Genomic DNA, 24,393 nt, shown 5'->3' with positions numbered 1-24,393 from the left:
GTTGCTACTGCTACTACTACTACTGCTGCTGCTGTTGCTACTGCTAGTACTACTGCTGCTGTTGCTACTGCTACTACTGCTGCTGCTGCTGTTGCTACTGCTAGTACTACTGCTGCTGCTGTTCCTACTGCTAGTACTACTGCTGCTGCTGTTGTTGATAGTACTACTACTACTGCTGCTGCTGCTGTTGCTACTACTACTACTACTACTACTACTACTGCTGTTGCTACTGCTATTACTACTACTAGCACTACTGCTGCTGCTAGTACTAGTGTTGCTGCTGTTGCTACTGCTACTACTCCTGCTGCTGTTTCTACTGCTACTACTACTACTGCTGCTGCTGCTACTGCTGCTGCTTTTACTACTGCTACTACTGCTGCTGCTGCTGTTGCTACTGCTAATACTACTTCTACTACTGCTAGTACTACTGCTGCTGCTGTTGCTACTGCTAGCACTGCTGCTGCTGTTGCTACTGCTAGTACTGCTGCTGTTGCTAGTGCCAGTACTGCTGCTGCTGCTGTTACTACTGCTAGTACTACTGCTGCTGCTGTTGCTAATGCTAGTACTACTGCTGCTGCTGTTGCTACTGCTAGTACTAGTGCTGCTACTACTATTATTACTACTACTAATACTACTGATGCTGTTGTTACTGCTATTACTACTGCTGCTACTACTACTACTACTACTACTACTACTACTACCACTATTACTACTACTACCACTGCTGCTACTGCTGTCACTACTACTACTGCTGCTGCTGCTACTACTACTACTACTACTACTACTGCTACTGCTGCTGCTACTGCTAGTACTACTGCTGCTGCTGTTGCTGTCACTACTACTACTGCTGCTGCTGCTACTACTACTACTAATACTAATACTGCTACTGCTGCTGCTACTGCTAGTACTACTGCTGCTGCTGTTGCTGGTACTACTACTACTGCTGCTGCTGTTGCTACTACTACTACTACTACTGCTACTACCGCTGCTGCTGTTGCTACTGCTACTACTACTGCTGCTGCTGCTGTTGCTATTGCTAGTACTGCTGCTGCTGCTGTTGCTACTGCTACTACTGCTGCTGTTGCTACTGCTACTACTGCTAGTACTACTTCTGCTGCCGTTGCTACTGCTAGTACTACTGCTGCTGCTATTGCTAGTACTAATACTACTGCTGCTGCTGTTGCTACTACTACTACTACTATTACTACTGCTGCTGCTGCTACTACTACTACTAATACTAATACTGCTACTGCTGTTGCTACTGCTAGTACTACTGCTGCTGCTGTTGCTGGTACTACTACTACTGCTGCTGCTGTTGCTACTACTACTACTACTACTGCTGCTGCTGTTGCTACTTCTATTACTACTACTAGTACTACTGCTGCTGCTAGTACTAGTGTTGCTGCTGTTGCTACTGCTACTACTACTGCTGCTGCTGTTGCTACTGCTACTACTACTGCTGCTGCTGTTGCTACTGCTGCTGCTGTTGCTACTACTGCTGCTGTTGCTACTGCTACTACCGCTGCTGCTGTTGCTACTGCTACTACTACTGCTGCTGCTGCTGCTGTTGCTACTTCTAGTACTGCTGCTGCTGCTGTTGCTACTGCTACTACTGCTGCTGTTGCTACTGCTACTACTGCTAGTACTACTTCTGCTGCCGTTGCTACTGCTAGTACTACTGCTGCTGATGTTGCTATTACTACTACTACTGCTGCTGCTGTTGCTACTACTACTACTACTACTACTACTACTACTGCTGTTGCTACTGCTATTACTACTACTATTACTACTGCTGCTGCTGCAGTAGTAGTGTTGCTGCTGTTGCTACTGCTACTACTACTGCTGCTGTTGCTACTATTACTGCTGCTGTTGCTACTGCTGCTGCTGTTACTACTGCTACTACTACTGCTGCTGCTGTCGCTACTGCTACTACTACTGCTGCTGCTGTTGCTACTGCTAGTACTGCTGCACCTGCTGTTGCTACTGCTAGTACTGCTGCTGCTGCTGTTGCTACTGCTAGTACTAGTGCTGCTACTACTACTACTACTACTACTAATACTACTGATGCTGTTGCTACTGCTACTACTACTGCTGCTACTACTACTGCTGCTACTACTACTACTACTACTACTACTGCTGTCACTACTACTACTACTGCTGCTGCTACTACTACTACTACTACTGCTGTCACTACTACTACTACTGCTGCTGCTGCTACTACTACTAATACTACTGCTGCTGTCACTACTACTACTACTACTGCTGCTGCTGCTACTACTACTAATACTACTGCTGCTGTCACTACTACTACTACTGCTGCTGCTGCTACTACTACTACTAATAATACTGCTGCTGTTGCTACTGCTACTACTACTGCTACTACTACTGTCACTACTACTACTACTACTACTACTACTACTGCTACTACTACTACTACTACTACTACTACTACTACTACTACTACTGCTACTACTACTAATACTGCTAGTACAGCTACTACTACTATTGCTAGTACTGCTACTATACTACTACTACTACTATATATACTACTGCTACTGTTACTACTACTATATACTACTACAACTGTTACTGCTACTACTACTGCTAACACTTCTACTACTACTGTCACTACTACTACTGTATATACTATTACTATTGTTACTACAACTGTTACTGCTACTACTACTATACTACTACTACTAACACTTCTACTACTACTATACTACTGCTACTACTATATATACTACTGCTACTGTTACTACAACTGTTACTGCTACTACTACTATACTACTACTAAGAACACTTCTACTACTACTATACTACTACTATATATACGACTGCTACTGTTACTACAACTGTTACTGCTACTACTACTTCTACTACTAATCTTACTTCTACTACTAATCTTACTGCTACTACTACTAGTACTATTTACTATTACTTTTACTACAAAAACTGCTTCTGCTACTGCTATTGCTATTACTACAGCTACTGCTACTACTACTACTACTCCTACGTCTTTAATTAATACTGCTACTACTACTATTACTACAACTACTACTACTACCACCTATCACAACCACCACTACTATTACTACTATATGCAGGGCAGCTGTTCTAAGCTACCCGAAGAGATTCGATGTGGGCCGTCCTACACTAGCGCAGCGCGTCGGCAGCACGTCGGCAGTGAAGCGTCAATAATGCCCACATGTACGCAGCGTGTCAGTCAGAAATAAAAGAGAGAACAAAAGCTGAAAAGAGGAAAAAGAAAAACGGATTTGATTTGAAAACAGATCATTTCGAGTAAATTGGTTTTAATGTATTTGTATAGAAGATTATTTGGCAAAAAACCGCAAGAGGAAGTTTTGGGTATACGACATCGTTGACCAGGCATTGGCTGCCATTTCTGTGTCTTTGTAACTAACCGATTGGATGTCGTATATGCATGGGTGTTTCTGCAACCTTTCTTCATTAATATTTTGTTTTGGCATTGTTTTTCAGTAAAATAAAGATATTCGTCAATGGTGTGTGGGTTTTTTTGGTGGAAGACCTAAAATATTACAACATTATGACATCATAAACTGGGAGTTTCTGTGCGCGTCAGAGCAGCAAGCAGCAAAAATTGCTTTTGGAACGTTCGAAAAAAAACCGACGTTGACGCGCTGTTGTCGCACTGTTGATGCGCTGCGCTAGTGGGGGTATGTATATGGTACTGTTCATTGAAAGTTAATTTTTGCTGCCGACGCGCTGCTAACGTGCTGCGCTAATGTGGGACGGCCTTAAATATCTGCATGTTTACTTGTATACGATGATCAGTATCACAATGAAGATCAGTAGCACGATGGCACTGACTAGAATAACGATGCCGTATGCAGGAAATAGGTCTGAAAAACAAAACAAAAAACTACTATTATCATCCATTATCATTCTTATATGCGACAATTGTAAACAATGTCAGTAATGTGGGTTAAATGTCACTATATCTGGAAGCGGTAGACTCATTAACTAGCAGAACAACAGTGGCGTGACGTCACTAATGATATGTTTAGTGATCAAACATCCACAGTGACGTAACAAAATAATGTCTTGTGATTCGAATTTGACCAATCATGATTATAAGAAGCGATATCTCCTAGGAGAATGTCACAGGAGATATCGCAAATTATAGTGCCAGCGATATTTCCTACAAACACCATTAATGGATGATAAATGTTGATACATAGTCTACGCTTTAATTTGACATCATAGTCGATGTGGGTTTTGTTTTGTTTTGTTTTTTGTTTTTTTTGTTTTTTTAAATTTGTTTTGTGCTGGAGTTTTGGTTGTTAAACATTCATTCATTCGAATTGTGACTACATAGTCATAAGTGGTGAGCAGGCGCGGATGTGGCAAAGCGCTTGCTTGACGTGCGGTAGGTCTGGGATCGATCCTCGTCGGTAGGCCCATTGGGCTATTTCCCATTCCAGCTAGAGCACCATAACTTGTATATTAAAGACCGTGGTATGTACTATCATGTGTATGGGATGGTGCATATAAAAGATCCCTTGCTACTAATGGAAAACAATGTAGCGGGTTTCCTCTCTAAGACTATATGTCAAAATTACCAAATGTTTGACATCCAATAGACACTGATTAATACATTAATGTGCCCTAGTCGTGTTGATAAACAAAATAAATTTTTAGTCACACATAGTATATTTTCAATAAAAAAAACTAGTTTAAGAAAACGGGACTAATTTTGATTTTACTGGTGTATCAGTTTACTAAATTATACTAAATGTACATTAACCTGAGAAATGGTATCTAGCAATATACCGTGGTACGTAACGCAATTCAGGTTCATGTATCACGATATATCGCAATACGGGGGTGGGGGGTGGGAGTGGATTGGGCACGGAAGCCATGTCCCACCCCATCATACTTCTTTTTTAAAAATAGCATACCATTTTATAAAATCCTACATGCATACACAATACATACATACATACATACATACATACATGTACATACATACATACATACATACATGAACATACATACATTCATCCATCCATCCATCCATCCATCCATCCATACATGTACATCCATCCATCCATCCATCCATCCATACATGTACATACATACATACATACATGGAAGCTTCGATAGCTCAGAGCGTATCGTGGTTAGCCTTGCAATTTGCGGGCGAATCGGTGCCACAGGTTCGAGTCCCAGCAACGGCATGGGGCACTTTGTGAGGCCAGAAAGGATCTAATTATCCCCTGCGCCAGTGCGTTAATATCTATGTATGTAATAGTCAACCTCGACATACATACAATATATAGATATTCATACATCAATACATACATACATACATACATACATACATACAATAGTGTGGGGTCCCCTCCTCCACTGCAATATAAAACCCTGGCTACACCATTGGGCCTTACCTTTGGTTGGACAGTCGGATCCGTCATACCCACACATTGGGTTGTCGTCCGGTGCGGACGTGCGGCCACCGCCCCAGTCTATCGGTCGGCCGGGTACCGGCTCGTATTGCTTCCTGTGCCCGAAATAGTTGGCGACTACCTGAAACAGAACCACATAGCAGGGGTCGAAATAGTTGGCGACTACCTGAAACAGAACCAGATAGCAGGGGTCGAAATAGTTGGCGACTACCTGAAACAGAACCACATAGCAGGGGTCGAAATAGTTGGCGACTACCTGAAACAGAACCAGATAGCAGGGGTCGAAATAGTTGGCGACTACCTGAAACAGAACCAGATAGCAGGGGTCGAAATAGTTGGCGGACTACCTGAAACAGAACCACGTAGCAGGGTTCGAAATAGTTGGCGACTACCTGAAACAGAACCACATAGCAGGGTTCGAAATAGCGGCCTGCGAAAAGCAGTCCTCCTGTTTAAAGTTTGTTTCAATTTTTAAAAAATGCTTAGACCTAGCAATTGAAAAAGTCCCGTGCTAAAGACCCAGTCACACTGTCACGGTGTATGGCTGCCATGACCCACGGTGCTTGTGAAATCGGGGGAAACCGTAGGTAACCGTAGTGTGTCCGGCGGCAAACCATCCGGGGTGATCCGTGACGAACCGTAGAACGCCACGGTTGTTTTTAAGCTGTTTGAAACTTCCGTGGCTCACCGTAGCTCGTTGCCGGTGAATGCATACCGTAGTGCCACAGTAGTGTAACCTTAGTACCACCGTACTCATCCGTAGGACCACCGTAGACCCTTCTACCCTTGAACAAAATTGGAGCCAGAGCTACGGTGAGCTACGGTTCATAGTACCCGGACCTACCGTGGGATACCGTGGCCATTACCAGGACAGTGCAGTGGCGGATCCAGAAAATCCATTGGTAGGGGGGGGGGGGCAGTGAAATGATGTGAAATGCCAAGGGAACTTTAGGGGAGGTTTGGAGGGGGATCGTAAAGAAAATTAATATATAATAAATTATAATTATCGCAAAATTTAGAAGTGGGGGGGGGGCGGGCCCCTGTGGCTCCCCTAGATCCGCCTCTGCAATGTGACTGGGACTTACACCTACTAAAAACATCGCAGGTCATGTTTTAATTCCAAAAGCACTAAAATATATCTCATAGGTCCTAATTTTCCACACACCGTCCCCACCCACCCCCACCTTCATCTCACCCCGTATTGTCTTATTTGTAGCAGGACATATTTATTTGCCTTGGCAGGCCATATTTATTTTGACCTACTACTTTTAAAAAAGAACAGCAGGCCATATTTTACTTCTTGTTTCGATCCCTGCATAGTGCAATCGACGCGCGCGCTGACCACAGACCAGAAATATACATTTTATCATTTTATGGCCTAATAATAACAAATGTAAAAAATAAAAAAAATAAAAAAATAATTTAAAAAAATATATATATACACTACCCCCCCCCCCCCCCCCCCCCAACCCCATTTCACACCGTATAATTGGCTTATTATTAGCAGGACATATTTATTTGCCTCAGCACGACATATTTGTTTTGACCTACTACTTTAAAAAAAGAAAATGGCAGCAGGCATATTTTACTTCGTGTTTCGATACCTGCATCGACGCGCTTGTTTTGTTAGAGGGGTTGGGGCGGCAAAACAATCGGGCTTAAATTCTTTTTTTTCTTTTTTTTTACTTTTAACATATGGGAACAATTGCTCTCATTTTCTGATGTCATTTCATTATCTAATTGTAATTAAGAATTAACGTCACATAAATTATTTGAATAAGCCGCCGGCTTATTGCCAATTTTTTTAAAAATAAAAGCATTTACTGGGCAATAATTAATTCTGTGCGTTTTGTTCTTGTTGGCTTTGTGTGTGTGTGTGTGTCTGTCTGTCTGTCACATAGTGTGTGTCTGTGTGTGTGTGTCTCATTATATCTGTGTGTGTGTATGTGTGTGTGTGTCTCTCTTTCTCTCTCTCTCTCTCTGTCTCTGTGTGTGTGTGTGTGTGTGTGTGTGTGTGTGTGTGTGTGTGTGTGTGTGTGTCTGTCTGTCTCCTCTCTCATGTGTGTGTGTGTGTTCTCTGTGTCTCTCTCTCTCTCTCTCTCATCTAGTCAATCTCTCCTCTCTCTCTCTCTCTCTCCTCTTCTCTCTCTCTCTCTGTGTGCCTCTCTCTGTGGGTCTCTCTCCTTCTCTCTCTGCTCTCTCTCTCTCCTCCTCCTCTGTGTGTGGTGTGTATCATCTCCTCCTCTCTCTGTCTCTCTGTCTCTCTCCTCTCTCTTCTCCTCTCTCTCTCTCTCCTCCCTCTCTCTCTCTCGTTTCCTCTCTCTCTTCTTCTCCCTCTCTCCTCTCCTTCTCTCTCTCTCCTCTCTCTCTCCCCTCCTCTCTTCTCTCTCTCCTCCCCTCCCTCTTCTCTCTCTCTCTCCTCTCTCTCTCTCCTCTCTCCTCTCTCTCTCTCCCCTCCTCTCTCTCTCTCTCCTCTCTCTCTCTCCCTCCTCTCTCTCCTCCCTGTCCTCTCTCCCTTCTCTCTCCTCTGTCCCTCTCTCTCTCTCTCTTCCCTCTCTCCTCTCTCTCTCCTCTCCTCCTCTCTGCCCTTCTCTCTCGCTCTCCTCTCCCTCTCCTCCCTCTCTCTCTCTCTCTCTCTCCTCTCTCTCTCTCTCCTCTCTCTCTCTCTCTCTCTCTCTCTTCTCTCTCTCTCTCCTCCTCTACCTCTCTCTCCTCTCCCTCTCTCTCTCTCTCTCTCTCTCTCTGTGTGTGTGTGTGTCTTCTGGCACCAGGTTGTTACAAGATGAAGTTAAGCAAGAACGTAATATACTTTTATAGTACATTTGGTTTTCGAGGGTAAGTGGGAAGTGTCGAAAATATAAAACCTTGAAAAATCTGAAAATATCAAGAAATTCTCAAGAAATATCCATTGTTATCACCGTGATAAATTTAGCAAAATTTTAGACCACGAAAATGTCCAGCTATACGGTATATTATAGTATTATATCTTCTTGAGTGGAATTATCCATCATAGGGTAAACTATTCACTGGTTCCTACCTCAAACTGGTCCGTGGCTGGATTGAGATCCCACAACGAGTAATCCGGGTTTCTGTCACCATATGGGTCAATACTAACAGTTCCAGTTACTCCTGGAGAACAAGAAGGGTAAAAAAGAGATGCAGTCAAACTAACCAAATGTTAAATAAGCTTGTGTAAGCTGCGAGTAGTTGAGGAGACGAAGTAGGTAGGAACTAGGAAGTGTTGTCTTAGAATTGACTCTCCTATTGAGGACGTACATAAGAGTGATTCATGTGAGCATGACCGTCGTGGCCCTGTCACCATTCCCCTTTGTTTCTAGCTTGTGCAGAGATACGACATTGAATGTGATTATGATTTTTGTCAAAATATGTTGCCACCAGTGTTTTACAATCTGATAGACAAATCCGTATTCCCATATCAAAGTCGTATTTCTGCACAAGACTGAGTCGAACGAGTCGAGATTGCTTCCATGATCCACTATCACATTCTCGTCCGTAGCCAATCTGTTATTCAAAACTAAAGTTAAAATGATAGCCCATTAACTAGCAACCGCCGATAGTCCGAAGGTGGGAAATGGCAGGTGTGTGGCGCGGATACATAGCCACAAGAGACACGCCCGTGTCGTGGTTATAGATACAAGGACAGGGATGTGGAGGTGGACAGCGAAATAAGTTGAAACATAGGAGGAGCTGCCAGTTCAGGAATAAATGAAATGAGATGAAATTCAAAGGATGAGAGAAAGGAAAGGGGACATTTGGGTGGGTGGGTGGGATTTGGGGGGGGGGGGGGGGGGGGGGGGGGGGGGGAAGAAAAAAAGTAAGAAAAGAAAAGGAGTAAGTGTTTCTGTTTACCCATGAATGTCCGATTCCACATTCTGCCGGTAATGGCGGCGGCGTCACTAGCCGAGCCGCCTGCAGCCAGGGTCTCGTTCAGAGCGATGGCGTACAGGATGAGCGCTTCGTAGAACGCCACGGCGAACACGTTCACCTGGAACGAGAAAACATGCAAGTAACGTTAGGCTCAGACTATCATCTGTCACGGCGGATTGGGCCGACTCGACGGTTGCGTGGTAATTTCCGCAACTGCCAACTTACGACTGGTGCGCTCAGATTAACACCTAATCGGTCGTAGGAGTTGTATACGACGAGAGTCGAGTTATAAACGTGTTCAGACCAGCAACTGGACATCCATAGAAGTCGTAAGATCGGCGAGTTGACCAACTCCGTCGTGCCAGTTGATAGTCTGACACTAGCATTATACGACGAGAAGCGAGTTTCAAGCGTACTCAGCCTAGCAACAGAGCAGCTGTAGAAGTCGTAAGACCGCCCCCCCCCCCCCCAACCCCTAAATTTTGCGACAGTTATAATTTTATTATATATTAATTTTCATTGGCATTCCGCCTCATGTCACCCCTGCGCGTGCTGTAACCTCACCGTGGTGCAGGGGTGTAACATTCTCTTTGAGAATGGCCAATACAGCACAAATTGAAGTTTAGAGTAAAATTCGGTGTCCGTAAAATTCTGTGATATTTGTATTTGTATTTATGCACAGTTCTTTACACTGTTTTTGTTTAAACCTTGAATTTTTATGTTAACGTTGATCATCACTTTATTTATTTGCATTACCATAGTTTGACACCCAATAGCCGATGTATTTTTCGTGCTGGGGTGTCGTTAAACATTCATTCATTCATTCATTCATTCATTCATTCCGCCTCATGTCACTGCCCCCCCCCCCCCCCAATGTATTTTCTGGATCCGCCACTGTATAGTCTTCATAGTAATAACATAATAACAATCCAAAATACAAGAGCTACTATAATGTCGAGTTATCACATTAATGTAAAAAACAATTTTAATTACATGTACCGGTATTAAAAATTAATGCCAAAGTGGCTCGGTACCAAATAAAATATAGCATCTTTATTGGAAATGGATAAAAAGACACACTTTCGTATCACGATCCCAGCCAAGGGATTCAACAGCTTCATGTACAGTATACTGGTATTTGGATGCCCTTAATCTCGCCCAGGGCCTCTCGGGTGAAAACACAGGGTGAATCTAGAGGGTACTCGCCCCGGCTTGCCCCTAGCATGATTAACCTCAAGGTAAGAATATTACACACCTCTTCCTCACCGTAAGCTTGGTTTTCGTACAGGTGAATCGCCATCCTTCTCACTTCCTCCGTGAACGTGTAGTACTCGGGACCCTTGGGTTTCCGCACAGTTATGGTCAGCAGCGCCTCGTAACCCTGTCTCGCCTTCTGGTTTCTTACATCTGTATCATTAGCACGATACCACGGCCGTGCGCTGTCATTCGTGCTACAATAACAACAACAACAACAACAACAATAATAATAATAACAATAGCTGGAATATTAATAACATAAAAATAGTTAAAATGGGCTCCAGATATTAGCTTGACTATTAATAGCACAAAGTAGTTAAAATGGACTGGACTGTTTATAACATAAAGTAGTTAAAATAGGCGGCAGATATTAGCTGGACATAACATAAAGTAGTTAAAATGCGCGGCAGATATTAGCTGGAATATTAATAACATAAAATAGTTTTAAAATGCGGCAGATATTAGCTTGACTATTAACATAATGTAGTTAAAATAGGCGGCAGATATTAGCTGGACTATTAATAACATAAAGTAGTTAAAATGAATTAAGATGAAGTCTTGGAACGAATGAGCATGGAAGGCGCGAGACACTAGGGGGTAATTCTGAAGACAAGTGGCTCTGAAATACCATTTTCCCACCATCTCAGGGAGGTTACATACTTAAAACGTCAATATTAATAATCAGTATTTATTTTTTGTTTGTTTTGCATCCCAATCAACCCCCCACCCCCACCCCCCATCCCCGCTAGCTACGGGCCTGCAATAAAGTATTTGTACCGGATTGGAATTATAAAACAATTGAACTCACCTCCCCACGTTTATATTGACGAACACGTATTCTCCATTGTCGAAATTCAGTTCATGGGCTTTTATCATGATCTCTCGCAGCGAGTCAGGGCACGTACACAGGAGCATAACTAGAAAAAGAAGGTATGAATGAATGAATGGATGAATGGATGGATGGATTAATGAGTGAGTGAATGAATGAATAAATGAGTGAATAAATGAGCAAATGAATGATTGAATGAGTGAATGAATGAGTGAATAAAGTGATGAATGTGAATATGTGAATGAAGTGAGTGAGTGAATGAATGAATGAGTGAATGAATGAATGAGTGAATGATTGGAATGATTGGAATGATTGGAATGAATGAAATAAAACAATCATAACATGAATGAATGAATAAATAAATGGAAATAATTTAAAACGATAACATAAAGGAATAAATGAATGAATGAATAAACGAATAATGGAATAAATCAACGGATAGAAAAGACAGGACATGAAACGAAGAGGAGCATCCAGTTAATCAGTCGTTGAGCCTCAATCCTATACAAAGTTTAATAATTAAACTGGTTTTCCGCCTGCGAACTGTACGACAGACTGGTTGCTATTAGAATCGTGCTTACCTTTAGGCGTTCAAATCTCGAACTGTACGACAGACTGGTTGCTATTAGAATCGTGCTTACCTTTAGGCGTTCAAATCTCGAACTGTACGACAGACTGGTTGCTATTAGAATCGTGCTTACCTTTAGACGTTCAAATCTCGAACTGTACGACAGACTGGTTGCTATTAGAATCGTGCTTACCTTTAGTCGTTCAAATCTCGAACTGTACGATAGACTGGTTGCTATTAGAATCGTGCTTACCTTTAGGCGTTCAAATCTCGAACTGTACGACAGACTGGTTGCTATTAGAATCGTGCTTACCTTTAGGCGTTCAAATCTCGATGAAGCGAAAACAATTAATTCATGCCCTTGTCCTGACTCGCACAACCTTTTTAGACATTATTTACCCACCCACACCCACCCCCACCCACCAACCCCCCACATAGCAACCACAAACAAACAAATAGACAAACGAACAAACAAAACAAACAACAAAAATACAAACGAACCCCCCAGAAAAAAAAAATAATAACAATAAAAAAATAAAAATAATAAAAAACAACAACCCCAAAACAACACAACAAACCCAAATATGTACATGATGTCAGCGATGATGACATCAACGATGATGATTATGATAGTGGTAATGACCTCCCCCACCCCCCACCCCAAAAAAAACAAAAAACAACAACAACCATACACAAAAAAACCAACAAAAAACAACAACAACAAAAAACCCCAACAAAACAAACAAACAATAACTTACTTCTGGAGTGTCTCGACGCCTCCCTGAGGTGCTCCGTGAAGTCTTCGGTGACGTCATCACAGTCTAGCGCGTGCACTGGGTTCTGTTTGAAGGCCGTCTTCAGGGCCACGTGCACTGCGAACAGCGTGAAGTGGCACCGAGTCCTGTTGGGGAGAAAAGCGCCTCTCTCGTGACTGTAGAACAGCGACACGACCTTCCACTTGAAGTGTTCCAGGAGCCTGACGACGAACTCGCCCACCTTCCCGTACGACCCCATGATCCTCGTCAGGACAGCGAAGTCGCGTCTGTCGTAAAACGCGTCCAGGAAAGGGGTGGCGCTGATGACGGGCACCCCCCACCGACCGGAAAACATCGCCACCTGGGCAACGACGTGGGCGTTGACGGCTCCGATGAAGAGGTGAACCTGCCTCTGGCTGTGCAGTTCCAAGGCAGCCAGGTGCGCGTCAATCACAGATCCTTTGGAGTCCCGGAACAGCAGGCAGAGTGTGTAGTTCCGCGGTAGTAGATCGCTCCTGCTGTTCACAAACAGCATAGCCACCTCCAGTGCCGGTCGAGTTTTGTGCAGTACCCAGGGGCGGTGTCCGGAGAACGGCACCATCACCCCGACGTTGATGACCTTCGGCTGGCCAGATGCTAAGGTCAGACAGAGGTAGGCGCTCATTAACCATGTGCTGATAGTTCTGGCATCAAACTGTCTAGCAGCCATTGAAAGAGTCATCGTCGCAGAGTGTGTGTGGCGCCGCCGCCGCCGCCGCCGCAGTGTAGACTGACGTTGTATTCAGTCCCGGGCATACTCGTTTGCGTTCGTCTCGTGGTAAGACGTAGTTATCGTGTGACATGATATTTTCTTGTTTGTTTTTGCCACACGTTTAACAGCTTCCGTCACATTCGTTTTAATGTAGCTTCGTTTAAAACTAGTCTTGTGGTTTACCGAAAAGAAAACGATTCACGGGCAAAATTAAAACAAATATGCTTTTCTTCATGATTTATGTTGGCGTATAGATGTTATTTCTTTAACGGTAAAATAACAAACTTTGATAACATTTAAAAAAATGCTCAATTGTTGTTTTAGGAATTATCCGGCAAAATGTGTGAATGCTAAACTGTCTCTACTAAGTGAAGTAGAATCCAAAAAAGACATATATTTAACAGAACCCTAAATCGGTCACCTATATGATTGATGACGAAAATGATGACCCTTTTTTATGCATAGTCCACAAGAGAGAAACTATTTGAGCAACCATGTTCTGGTTGCAGAGCTATCTAACCATTCTAACATTAGTGTTCGTTCCTTTGAAATTATTAATAACCCATGAGTATATGGACAATGTGTCACGTCTAAAACCACAAAACAAAAATTAAAAACTGTTGTGAAAGCACTAAACACTCTTGGTTAGTAATCGTCAGTTGTTGTTTTTTTGTTTTTGTTTTCTATAGCCCTAATTAACTCCTATACTGAATATGGCTTTCTTCTTTAAAAACAAAATCGTGTTGCTAAGACCCAGAGCAGAAACTTCTTGAGACATCTCTGTTTCCTGGAATCACTGTTCCTCAAAAGACAGGAAATTGCTTCCATTGGTTTCGATTTTCACCACCTACAAAACAAATTGCGAAACCTGTACCAAGCAAGCTTTCTGCCAGACAATAATTTGAGAGTTGAACGCAATACAAACAACACACCACAAGTGCCCCTACTGGAAATGTTTTAAAATTCCGTTTGATGCATTATGACAAAATTTAAATAGCAGTTATCTTACAGTCTATCTAAATATTACAAAAAATATATCCATTTATTTCCATGATTATAGAGTACGTAATTTTACTCTCCGTACCCATTGGCAGAAACTGCCCGTCCTCCATATGTCTCAACTAGTGGGTAATACTTTAATAGGCAAAATCTAGGCCATCTGCTGCCTTGTATATATATATATGTCTAAGGAACAGATCCGCTGAAAACGTCATGCAACACTGCTGAAGGACGTGCTAGTTTTACATTTTAAATGGGTATGGCGAAATACCCAAACAAATTTGCAGATTTGTTTTTGAGCTGACTGTTGAACAACATTAATGACCCTTAGCATTACTGTTTTCTTAACCCTAGCCCAAAACCAAACCCATTTACTTTCTGGGGGAGGCCTTCCATAGCCTCTATTCATTCAGCATTCACATTGCAAATACTCAATTTGTGTTCTATCGCGGGTTTTATAGATTAAAGTGGAGGCAGCGTCTTTTGGATGACCTAATCTTGATGTTTTAGGTGTCGACCGAGGGGCTGCCTCGGGTCTTTATTCGTGTGTCGGCGGGGTGCGTTTCGCTCTTCACGGCGGGCTGGGCTTCTAAATAACTACCCCCACGTTGGAATCTTAATTTAGGCGTCACTCAAATATCTTAACCTCTTTAATAATCTTTGAATAATTAATTGGCATTGATTGGATCGAGCTGCGGTTGAACGCAGTTGGGGGGTGGGGGATGCCGGAGGATAGGGTTTCTTTGGGGCCATAGGGCGCAGGCGGTATGGCCTTAGGATTTTGTGTAGGTTCTGGCCTCCCCTCTCCCCCGGCCTCCGTTGGGTCACACCAATGTTCGAAATATGATTGGTAATTCTATTTATTAAAATCTATTATCAACTTTTCTGTGGGCTGGGACCAACCTTCCTACCCTTCCTCCTAACCTCATGGGGTATTAACTATTTTATAATTATTAATTTATAATTTATTTAGAACACCCCATCTAAAATTGCGTCAAATTACTTTATTTATTAGTTGTAGAATTTTTTTTTTTTCTAAGGACGCAGTCAAAATTTATTAACCTCTCCTTTATATATATATTTTTTTTTTTTGCTTTTTTTTTTTTGCTGTAAGTTTCAAAATTTCTAAATTGGCCCCTTAGTTAGGTGCTTCCTGTCCCGAGTCAGACCCCCGATCTTATCGGAAGCCGGACTCGGGATAGGATGTTCGAAACCATAGAGGTATATGGATACGTAAAATACCTAGTCAAGTGAAGTCAATTTCAAAGTGCCATACCCAAACACTGATGGTCAATATATATATATATATATATATATATATATATATATATATATATATATATATATATATATATATATATATCAAACAGTAGTCTTGTTATTTTGGCATAGAAATTGCTTTATCATGCCGATTATTTGTAAGTATTTCAAAACGTTTTACAGCCAACATGTTAATGTCTTGTTGATGATATGACGCATCAGTGACACATATGAAATGGGATTCAATACTTTATGCAATACCATTTGCTGAAAACGTTTGATGACTACACCTGTAATCTTAACAAGGGCTGCAGGTGTTGGCGGTAATTAGTGATGATTCAATTTTTAAAGATGGTAATCCGTTTTGTTTTAAATACATATTTTCATCATTAAACGAACTGGTCATTAGTTCTGGGGTACACGTACCTTTTCTGTTATAATACGCAATTGCCGAAACTATTTAACATATACCTCGGGTCAATACCCTTAACTCCCGTTGTGAGCATGAATTTCATTATCTTAAAAACAAAACAAAATTAAATAACCGTAATAAAAAAAAAAACATTTAAAAAAAAAAAATACAATTTACAAAACATTTGAAAATCATTGTTTTAAAATATCAATTTGCAAGTTCCAGATGCCAGGAAAACGCGTTTTAGTCTTTCACAGATTTCAAATTTTCCGCAGGATTGTGTCTATGAATACCCATACAAAGCTCGGTCATTTTGCGCCATTAAGGAACTTCTATCTAAAAGGCCCCAGCAAATATATAGTAGTCCCCCCCCCCCCCCCCCCCCCCCTACACACAGACACACTGGAAATGCTGGCTACGGGCCTGATACATGTACTTCCAATACAAAGAACACAACCAGTAATTGTCAAGACTATTTTATGGAGTAGTAAAATGGAGTATCTGTTTTGGTTTTCATGTTTGTTAGGGTTTTTTCAATTTTTAGTTATTATTATTATTATTATTATTATCATTATTATTATGATGATGATGATGATTATGATGATGACGATGACAATGACGATGACGATGATTATTATTATTATTATTATTATTATTAATATTATATATTTATTGCTTTTTCTTTGAAGGTCGTGGCGTGGTGTATAAATCAAATAAATAAATTTGTTCGTTTCATACTGAGAACTTAAATCCATACTAATACAACTAAATAAGGGGAAAAAAAAGAGCTGGTATGTATTCACTGTCTACGATTCATGTCATGGGGTGAAAAAAAAAGTGTTTTATTTAACGACGCCACTAGAGCACATTGATTTTTTTATCTTATCATCGGCTATTGGACGTTAAACAGTTTTTTTTAGAGGAAACCCACTGTCGCCACATAGGCCACTCTTTTATTACAGACAGCAAGGGATATTTTATTTGCGCTTCCCACAGGCAGGATAGCACAAACCATAGCCTTTGTTGAACCAGCTATGGATAACTGGTCGGTGCAAGTGGTTTACACCTACCCATTGAGCCTTGCTGAGCACTCACTCAGGGTTTGGAATCAGTATCTGGATTAAAAATCCTATGCCTCGACTGGGATCCGAACCCAGTACCTACCAGCTTGTAGACCGATGGCCTAACCACGACGCCACCGAGGCCGGTATCATGGGGCGATGACAGTTCATCAAGATAAACGTCTCCGTCAAGATATTTATTATTGTGATGTTTATTGCTGTGATCGGAGGTCCAATAGATATTGAAAAATGCCCCCCCCCCCCCCCCGCCCCCCTAAATTTTACGACAGTTATAATTTTATTAGATATTAATTTTAATTTGTTTTACGATCCCCCTCCAAAGCTACCCCAAAGTTCACTTGGCATTTCATCTCATGTCACTGGGGTCCACCTTAATGGGCAAGCGGGCATGTGCCCCAACTTTTCAGATATTTTGCTTTATATTTGCTTTATAATCGTGTAAAAGTGTGTAAATATAAAAGTGTGCGCCCCCCCCCCCCCCCCCCCCCCTTGGCACCTTCCTACGCTCGTGCATTGTCCTGGACAGACAGCTCAGATAGCTGAAGTGTCCCCAGGACAGCGTGCTTGAACCTTGTTTGGTTATAAGTATGGAAATACGTATAAATAAGTATAAATGAAATTTCAAAAAAATTTAACTCAGGCCCACCGGCATCGATAGTCTACTTTGGAATGCTGAAACCGTGAAGGTGCCCCTTTTTCAGACGTTTCAACCCTTCCCTAGAAAAATCCTGAGCCGTTCCTACATTGTACAAAAAAAAACCCCAATAACAACAACAACAAAATCCCCAGTAGGGTCAACCCCTTAATCTGCCGATTACAGTATAGATAACAATAATTCCATACATATGGTGTATTTGCGTCATTGTAACTTATGGCTTCATAATCAACGGGAACAAAAAAGTGACAGGTGAACCTTGCACCAATGGACTTTGAAACCCACCACGTATGGGTGAGGGTCCAGTCATTATTAAACGGTCAGGCCTATTACTCACATAACAGTTTTCCTGCCTCAGTAACCAATACGTGTTTCTGTTCTGTAGTTAAACAGGCGATGAAGAGAAATCATAGAGATTCTAACTTTAATCGGTTTGAGCAAACTAGACGTTCCATGTATGACGTCATATAAAACATGACGTCATTCCATCGTTCATCATAAATGTGTTATTAAAACTGTTTAAACAAATGATTTTCTAATTCACCAATTAATTAAATGTAAACTGTGTTACGTTAACAAAGTCTGTCGAGTATGTGATTCCATTAATTAAGTATGGAATTAAAATTATAAACTTTACGACATAATAATCGCCACATCCGGCAGTCTCGATCACTCCAAGACTCGAGCCTTCTAAGTCTCGACCAGCCGAGACTAAATATCCTCTATGGTCTCACTACACAGTAGCTCATCAAGATAAACCTCACACAAGGTTTATCTTTTTGAACTAACTGCACAGTGTCACACATAATTGTACGAGACAGGGGTGGGGTGGGGTGGGGGTGTAACTGCCTGTAGAAAATCCTTAAATTCTGGCAAAAACAATAGAGAAATTCGAGTAAAATGAGCTGTCCTGAACACTTTTCACTATGTAATTTAATTATTCTAACCAAAATATTAGTTGTAGCCCATTCGCCTGCAACCCTATATAGCTGTTTGGTAGTAATGCTAATATGAATAAATGCTGTAATCCAGATTCGGGAACATTTATTTAATTCGGGCAAAAATCAGCCTTCCCCCCTCCCCCCGCCCTACAAAAATGGGAGCCCGTACGCTTATGGTGTCACAGATATGGCACCAAATAAAAATAAATGAATGATAAAATGAGAAGGAGAAATCCGCAACTTTTAATAGGCTACGTTAACAAATAGCATCCCATACGTTTGCATTTATTAAGTACATGTTATTTCACGCAGAACATTGCGTAACTACGAATATATCGCTGTACAGAAAGCCGGACTTTATTTAGGCCTATACATTTACCTGTATGTTATTTGAACTCAGTGTAATCATAAGGATTGTTTTTAATCATAGATTTAGTAGCCTACTTTTACATGTAAACGTAAATTTACGAATGGAAAACCAGCTCCATAGGAAATGGGGGGGGGGGGGGGGGGGGTTGTGCCTGCTAACTGGGGATGAAACGTATGTTTATTTTATTTTGTTCTTACCGAAACCCGTCTTCGATATTTATTTATTTATTATTAATTTTATTTTTAAAAAAAGATAGCCTACCAAATACTTCTAAATGTAAAATTATGTTCCAGAGTTAACCATAAAGTCAAAATGCTTTGAGAAATTCAAGTTGTAGGCCTATATCTTAAAGAGACATTCCTGAGTTTGCTGCATTGTAAGATGTTTCCGACTAATAAAATATTTCTACGATTAAACTTACATATTAAATATATTTTCTTGTTTAGAATAGCAGTGTCTGTATATTCATTGTGTTTCTGGTCGTCTTAATATTTGTACGAAGCGCAAACTGGATTTTGTCTTCAAATAATTTCGTACGTACGAAAAAAACATAGTTTAGGAATTAAATGAAATTTAACCTAGTAGAAATATTAGAACGATCAGAAAAACGTTTAATATGTATTCATTAATATTTCAATCTGATTAAAATTAACTCTACTGGGTCTACCAGTAGATCTAACAACAGCAATGCGTGGACTCCCATGTCCAGGTGACATTTCATCTATAAATAACAATTTAAATATCGACCAGGTCAGGTCAGGTCATAGGGTTTTACGTGCACATTCAGAACAAGCTGTTGTAGCGCACGCCTGTCGTGGGCACAAGAGCCGGCCTTGGCCGGCCCCTTTGTCCAAGACAGGAAAGGGGGGGGGGGGGAGGGACCGCCTGCACTGGCAGGTGCAAGGGAGCACCAGCAGTCCGATTGAATCGGTAGCAGGCGGGTGGGGGTGGTGGTGGTGCTATGGAATTTTGAGTAGAGCCAATTTAAGCCAAAGAGAAAAGGTGCGCAGTTTTTGTTGAGTAATTTTGGCGCAATTTTGAACGGTCGGTCGAAAGGTAAATGATTAAGCTAGTATAGGTTTTGAATCGAGTGTAGCTCGTTAGTGAGTCGAGAGTAGCTCGTTACTTATCGACCTTTTTGATGCTGGTTGTCTCCCTAGGTTGTCCGTAGGGTCCTGATAAGGACCTGACCTCTTCTGGTCGTGGCATGACAACCCAGAGGAGACTCGTGCAATTGTGTAGACACTGGCAGGCAAGGCGATTTGTTCCGGGGTGGTCGAAGCGCTGATGTTGTTTTGGTTTTCAGTTTCCTCCTCAGTGACACTAAGTACATTTCCCAGCAGCAAGTATTTGGGGGTTGGGTGGGGGCGGCCGATATTCTTTTGTTCGGCCTCCCCCGGGTGCATTGCAATTGTGTACTCGGAACCGGTATTCTTTTGTCCGGTTCCTTATTAGAGCACGTGCTGGGCCATTAAAATGTGGGGCGGATGCATTGTTATCATTAGTCAATGCATCCTGTGTGCTGTTGCGGTGAGCATGTTGTCTGTGTGTAATCCTAGTTTGGTGTTTAGGTTGTACCTATTGTCTTACGTCCCTATTCTAATGTTTCCAACGGTCATCATGACCCCCCCCCCCCACCGGCCCTTGCGTAGTTTTGTTAACACAGTGGTGGCGGGGGGGGGGGGGGGGAATTAGTCTATTCTAAATATCTAATTTGAAGGGCGAGCCCTTGTAGTGTATGTATTGGTTAAAAAAGCCTAGTGCTTCACATATTTATTTTATAGTCAATGAAAGAGAGAGAGAAAGGAGAGAAAGATAGTTAGCTTATTAGTAATGAATAGTCACATAACATAACTGTCAGCCACTCCACTGTACTATTAATTTTGTTTCCCGCCCCCGCAAAAGATTAATGAAATAATTATATCTATATGCTGGTAACTGTATACTAAGGGTTTTGTTGGGCTTGCGCCCTTATACTATATTGGTCTTACTTGGTCAATCTTCTGTTTTCTGTTTTCCAGTTGTCCTTCCGTGCCCTAAGTGACTTACCGTGTCTGCTAGTTTTATTCATCATTAATAAAGTGCATGGTGCGATTACATGAAATGTGCGATATATACATGTGAATATCGACCAATTACACTTCGCCTTTTATAGCGTTATTCGGGAGCATACAAATTCTAAATATATCGGGCGAGACTATTTATGCAATAGGCGAACTTGTTGGTCTATTTCAACATTGAAAAAACAGGGGGGAAAATGCAGTAATAAACTCTGGATTGTATACTAGTATAAACAGATTTTATGGCTATACCATCACGATTTTTTTTTTCGTCTTGAAACTAATTTTATATAAAATTTTATATTGCAATTAGTTTCACCCGAATTATTTTGTATACCCTCGGCATAATCCCGAATGTTTTCAAATTTTGTTCAAATCACTGGCATGATTTTGCAAGTAAGGGTCTAATTGGTCGAATGATAGGTCAACTGGACATGAGCTCCAACGGGCTGCTGTTAGATCCACATGTAATAGTGGAGATAATTTTAATTAGACTGCTAATATTGTATGCAGAAAAATACATTTGATATGTAATTACAATCGTTAAAAAGTCTTTGTTAGTCGATAAAATCTTTAAAATTGCAGCAAACTCAGGAATGTCCCTTTAATGTAGGCCTATATCAGCTCAAGACATTTCAAAGAGTCATTTTGATACAACAGGACAGTAGGATCGAATCCCCTTAGTGAACCATACTGTGATTGTCTTTTCCCCCGTCTCGACCAGTGTCCCATGACAGGTATATATCAAAATGCATGGTATGTACTGTCCTGCCAGTGGGAAAATACATACATATAAATTATCCTCTGCTGCTAATGGAAATATAAAGCGGGTTTCCTCCAAGAATCAAAATTACACTGGGCAAGAGCCGACCTACGGCTTGAAGTGTTGAGGTTAAACCAAAAGGAAACAGGAAACCCTCCTAACCACATGCATGCTACCAGAGTTTAAACATCCGAGATCATTACCAATTCGGCGATGTTTTAAAGGGACATTCCTGAGTTTGCTGTCATTTTTAAGATGTTATCGACTAACAGAGACTTTTTAACGATTGTAATTACATATCAAATATATTTTCCTGCATAACATATAAGATGCTGTATATTAAACGTGTTTCTGATCGTTCTAATATTTGTACTAGCGTAAATTTCATTTTATTTCCTAAAATAGTTTTTTCGTACGTATAAAATTATTTGAAGACAAAATCCAGTTTGGGCTTCTTACAAATATTGAGACGACCAGAAACACATTGAATATACAGACACTGATATTCTAAATAAGAAAATGTATTTAATATGTAAGTTTAATCATAGAAATATCTTATCAGTCGGAAACATTTTCCAATGCAGCAAACGCAGGTATGTCCCTTTAATTTTTTAATGTTTTAATTTAATTTATGTTATCCTATTCAGTTTCCATTTTGACTGCCAACAAAATTATGGTAGATTTACAACCGGCCTGCCTAATGTTTGTTCTTGTTGGCACTTTTGGGGGCGGGAGGCGATTTGTTATGAAATATATTGTCAAACAGCAAAAAGGAAGACTTTGCTTGCAAATCCCCATAGAGAGGAAAACAAAAGGGAACCGATGAATAGGCACACATTATATACTAAACGATACTAAAACTCATATACTATCATATCAATTTTCAAACCCATACCAACTGGATTTTTTTATTATCTATTTTTAATTTGTTTTACAAACCAATTCTCTTTAAAAACAAACAACACGTTAAACAGTTTCTTCACACATGACCACCAATTCGTGCCTCACCATTACAGGAAGTTCCGCCTTGCCTCCTCGCCTATATGCACATGTGGTCAAGAAGACCAAACAACAGAGCACATCCTCCAGAGATATCCGCAGCAGCAGAAGATCAGGGAGGAGATCTGGCCTCACCAAGAATCTCTTGTTACCAAGCTCTATGGCAACAAGGAGGACCTAGAGAGGACGATGCTCTTCATCGTACGATCAAATTTAGAAGTGTAGTCAGCGAACGCAAAGAAGAAGAAGAAGAAGTGCCTCACCATAAGCCTAAACGACCCCCCCCCCCCCCCCCCCCCCCCGCCCCCCCCCCCCGTCTCAAAATCTTGGCTACGGGCCAGGGGCCAAATTCACTAAACTCTCGCAACTTTGCGATATCGCAGTGCAATGCTAAAAGACTTGCAAAAATAATTCTTTGTTGTCTAGCAGAGCCTAAGAGAGTTTTGTGAATTAGGCCCCTGAGATGAAGACAAGATGCTTTACCAACCAAGGTAGACAAATTCTCACCTGGATTGTTATTATAACTGTTTTCTTATAAAAATAGTAATTAATAATGCGGTACAGATACTAGAAGTTGAACTACTCGTGTACTATTATCATTATTATTAGTATTTGCCTTGGCTGTTCAGTTAGTTGTATCCATGTCTGTATCAAGAAAGAGTTTGTTTTGTTTAACGACACCACTGGAACATATTGATTAATTAATCATCGGCCAGTGGATGTCAAACATTTGGTAATTCTAAAAATAGTCATCAGATGAAACCAACTACACGTTTCCTGATGCAGCAAATGATCTTTTATATGTTCTTTCCAACAGACATGACAACACATATCATACCCTTTGATATACCAGTCGTGGTGCAGTGGCTGCAACGAGAAATAGACCCTATGTAAAAACAACTAACAAAAAAGGAAAACAGAAACACACACACACACACACACACACACACACACACACACACAACGAAAACCACAACGGAATTGATGTAACTAGTTTATTTTCCAATTCCAAAACATTTAAATAACTTTATCACATGAAACAATACAAACCAGATACACGATCGATATGTATAATACATTCTATACGACTAGTCTGTATTCGTAACACAGTCGACCAATCAGATACATATCGATATGTATAATACATTCTACACGACTAGTCTGTATTCGTAACACAGTCGACCAATCAGATGCATATAAATATGTATAATATATTCTACACGCCGTTGGTATTCGTAACACAGTCAACCTATCATATACATATCAATATGTATAATACATTCTACACGACTAGTCTGTATTCGTGACACAGTCGACAAATATAATATATGAAATTTATAAATAAGGAATGTTT

The 24,393-nt window shown here is 41.0% G+C and overlaps 1 protein-coding gene across 1 annotated transcript in view; it reads right to left on the bottom strand.

Moving 5' to 3' along the window:
• LOC121373605 (atrial natriuretic peptide receptor 1-like) overlaps positions 1-18,359 on the bottom strand; it is a 68,786-nt gene extending 50,427 nt beyond the window's left edge. Inside the window, exons 1-8 of the mRNA XM_041500299.1 lie at positions 18,244-18,359; positions 12,751-14,345; positions 11,404-11,512; positions 10,594-10,789; positions 9,321-9,456; positions 8,488-8,579; positions 5,433-5,571; positions 3,800-3,884 (exon numbers count right to left, since the gene is read on the bottom strand). Coding sequence (XP_041356233.1) covers positions 3,800-3,884; positions 5,433-5,571; positions 8,488-8,579; positions 9,321-9,456; positions 10,594-10,789; positions 11,404-11,512; positions 12,751-13,468 — 1,475 coding nt within the window. The 5' untranslated portion in view covers positions 13,469-14,345; positions 18,244-18,359. The remainder of the gene's footprint in view (positions 1-3,799; positions 3,885-5,432; positions 5,572-8,487; positions 8,580-9,320; positions 9,457-10,593; positions 10,790-11,403; positions 11,513-12,750; positions 14,346-18,243) is intronic.
• Positions 18,360-24,393: the final 6,034 nt, after the last annotated feature.

This window comes from Gigantopelta aegis, chromosome 5 (assembly GCF_016097555.1).
Source record: "Gigantopelta aegis isolate Gae_Host chromosome 5, Gae_host_genome, whole genome shotgun sequence".
Lineage (NCBI taxonomy): Eukaryota > Metazoa > Mollusca > Gastropoda > Neomphalida > Peltospiridae > Gigantopelta > Gigantopelta aegis.
This window is presented reverse-complemented; position numbering and strand designations above follow the sequence as displayed.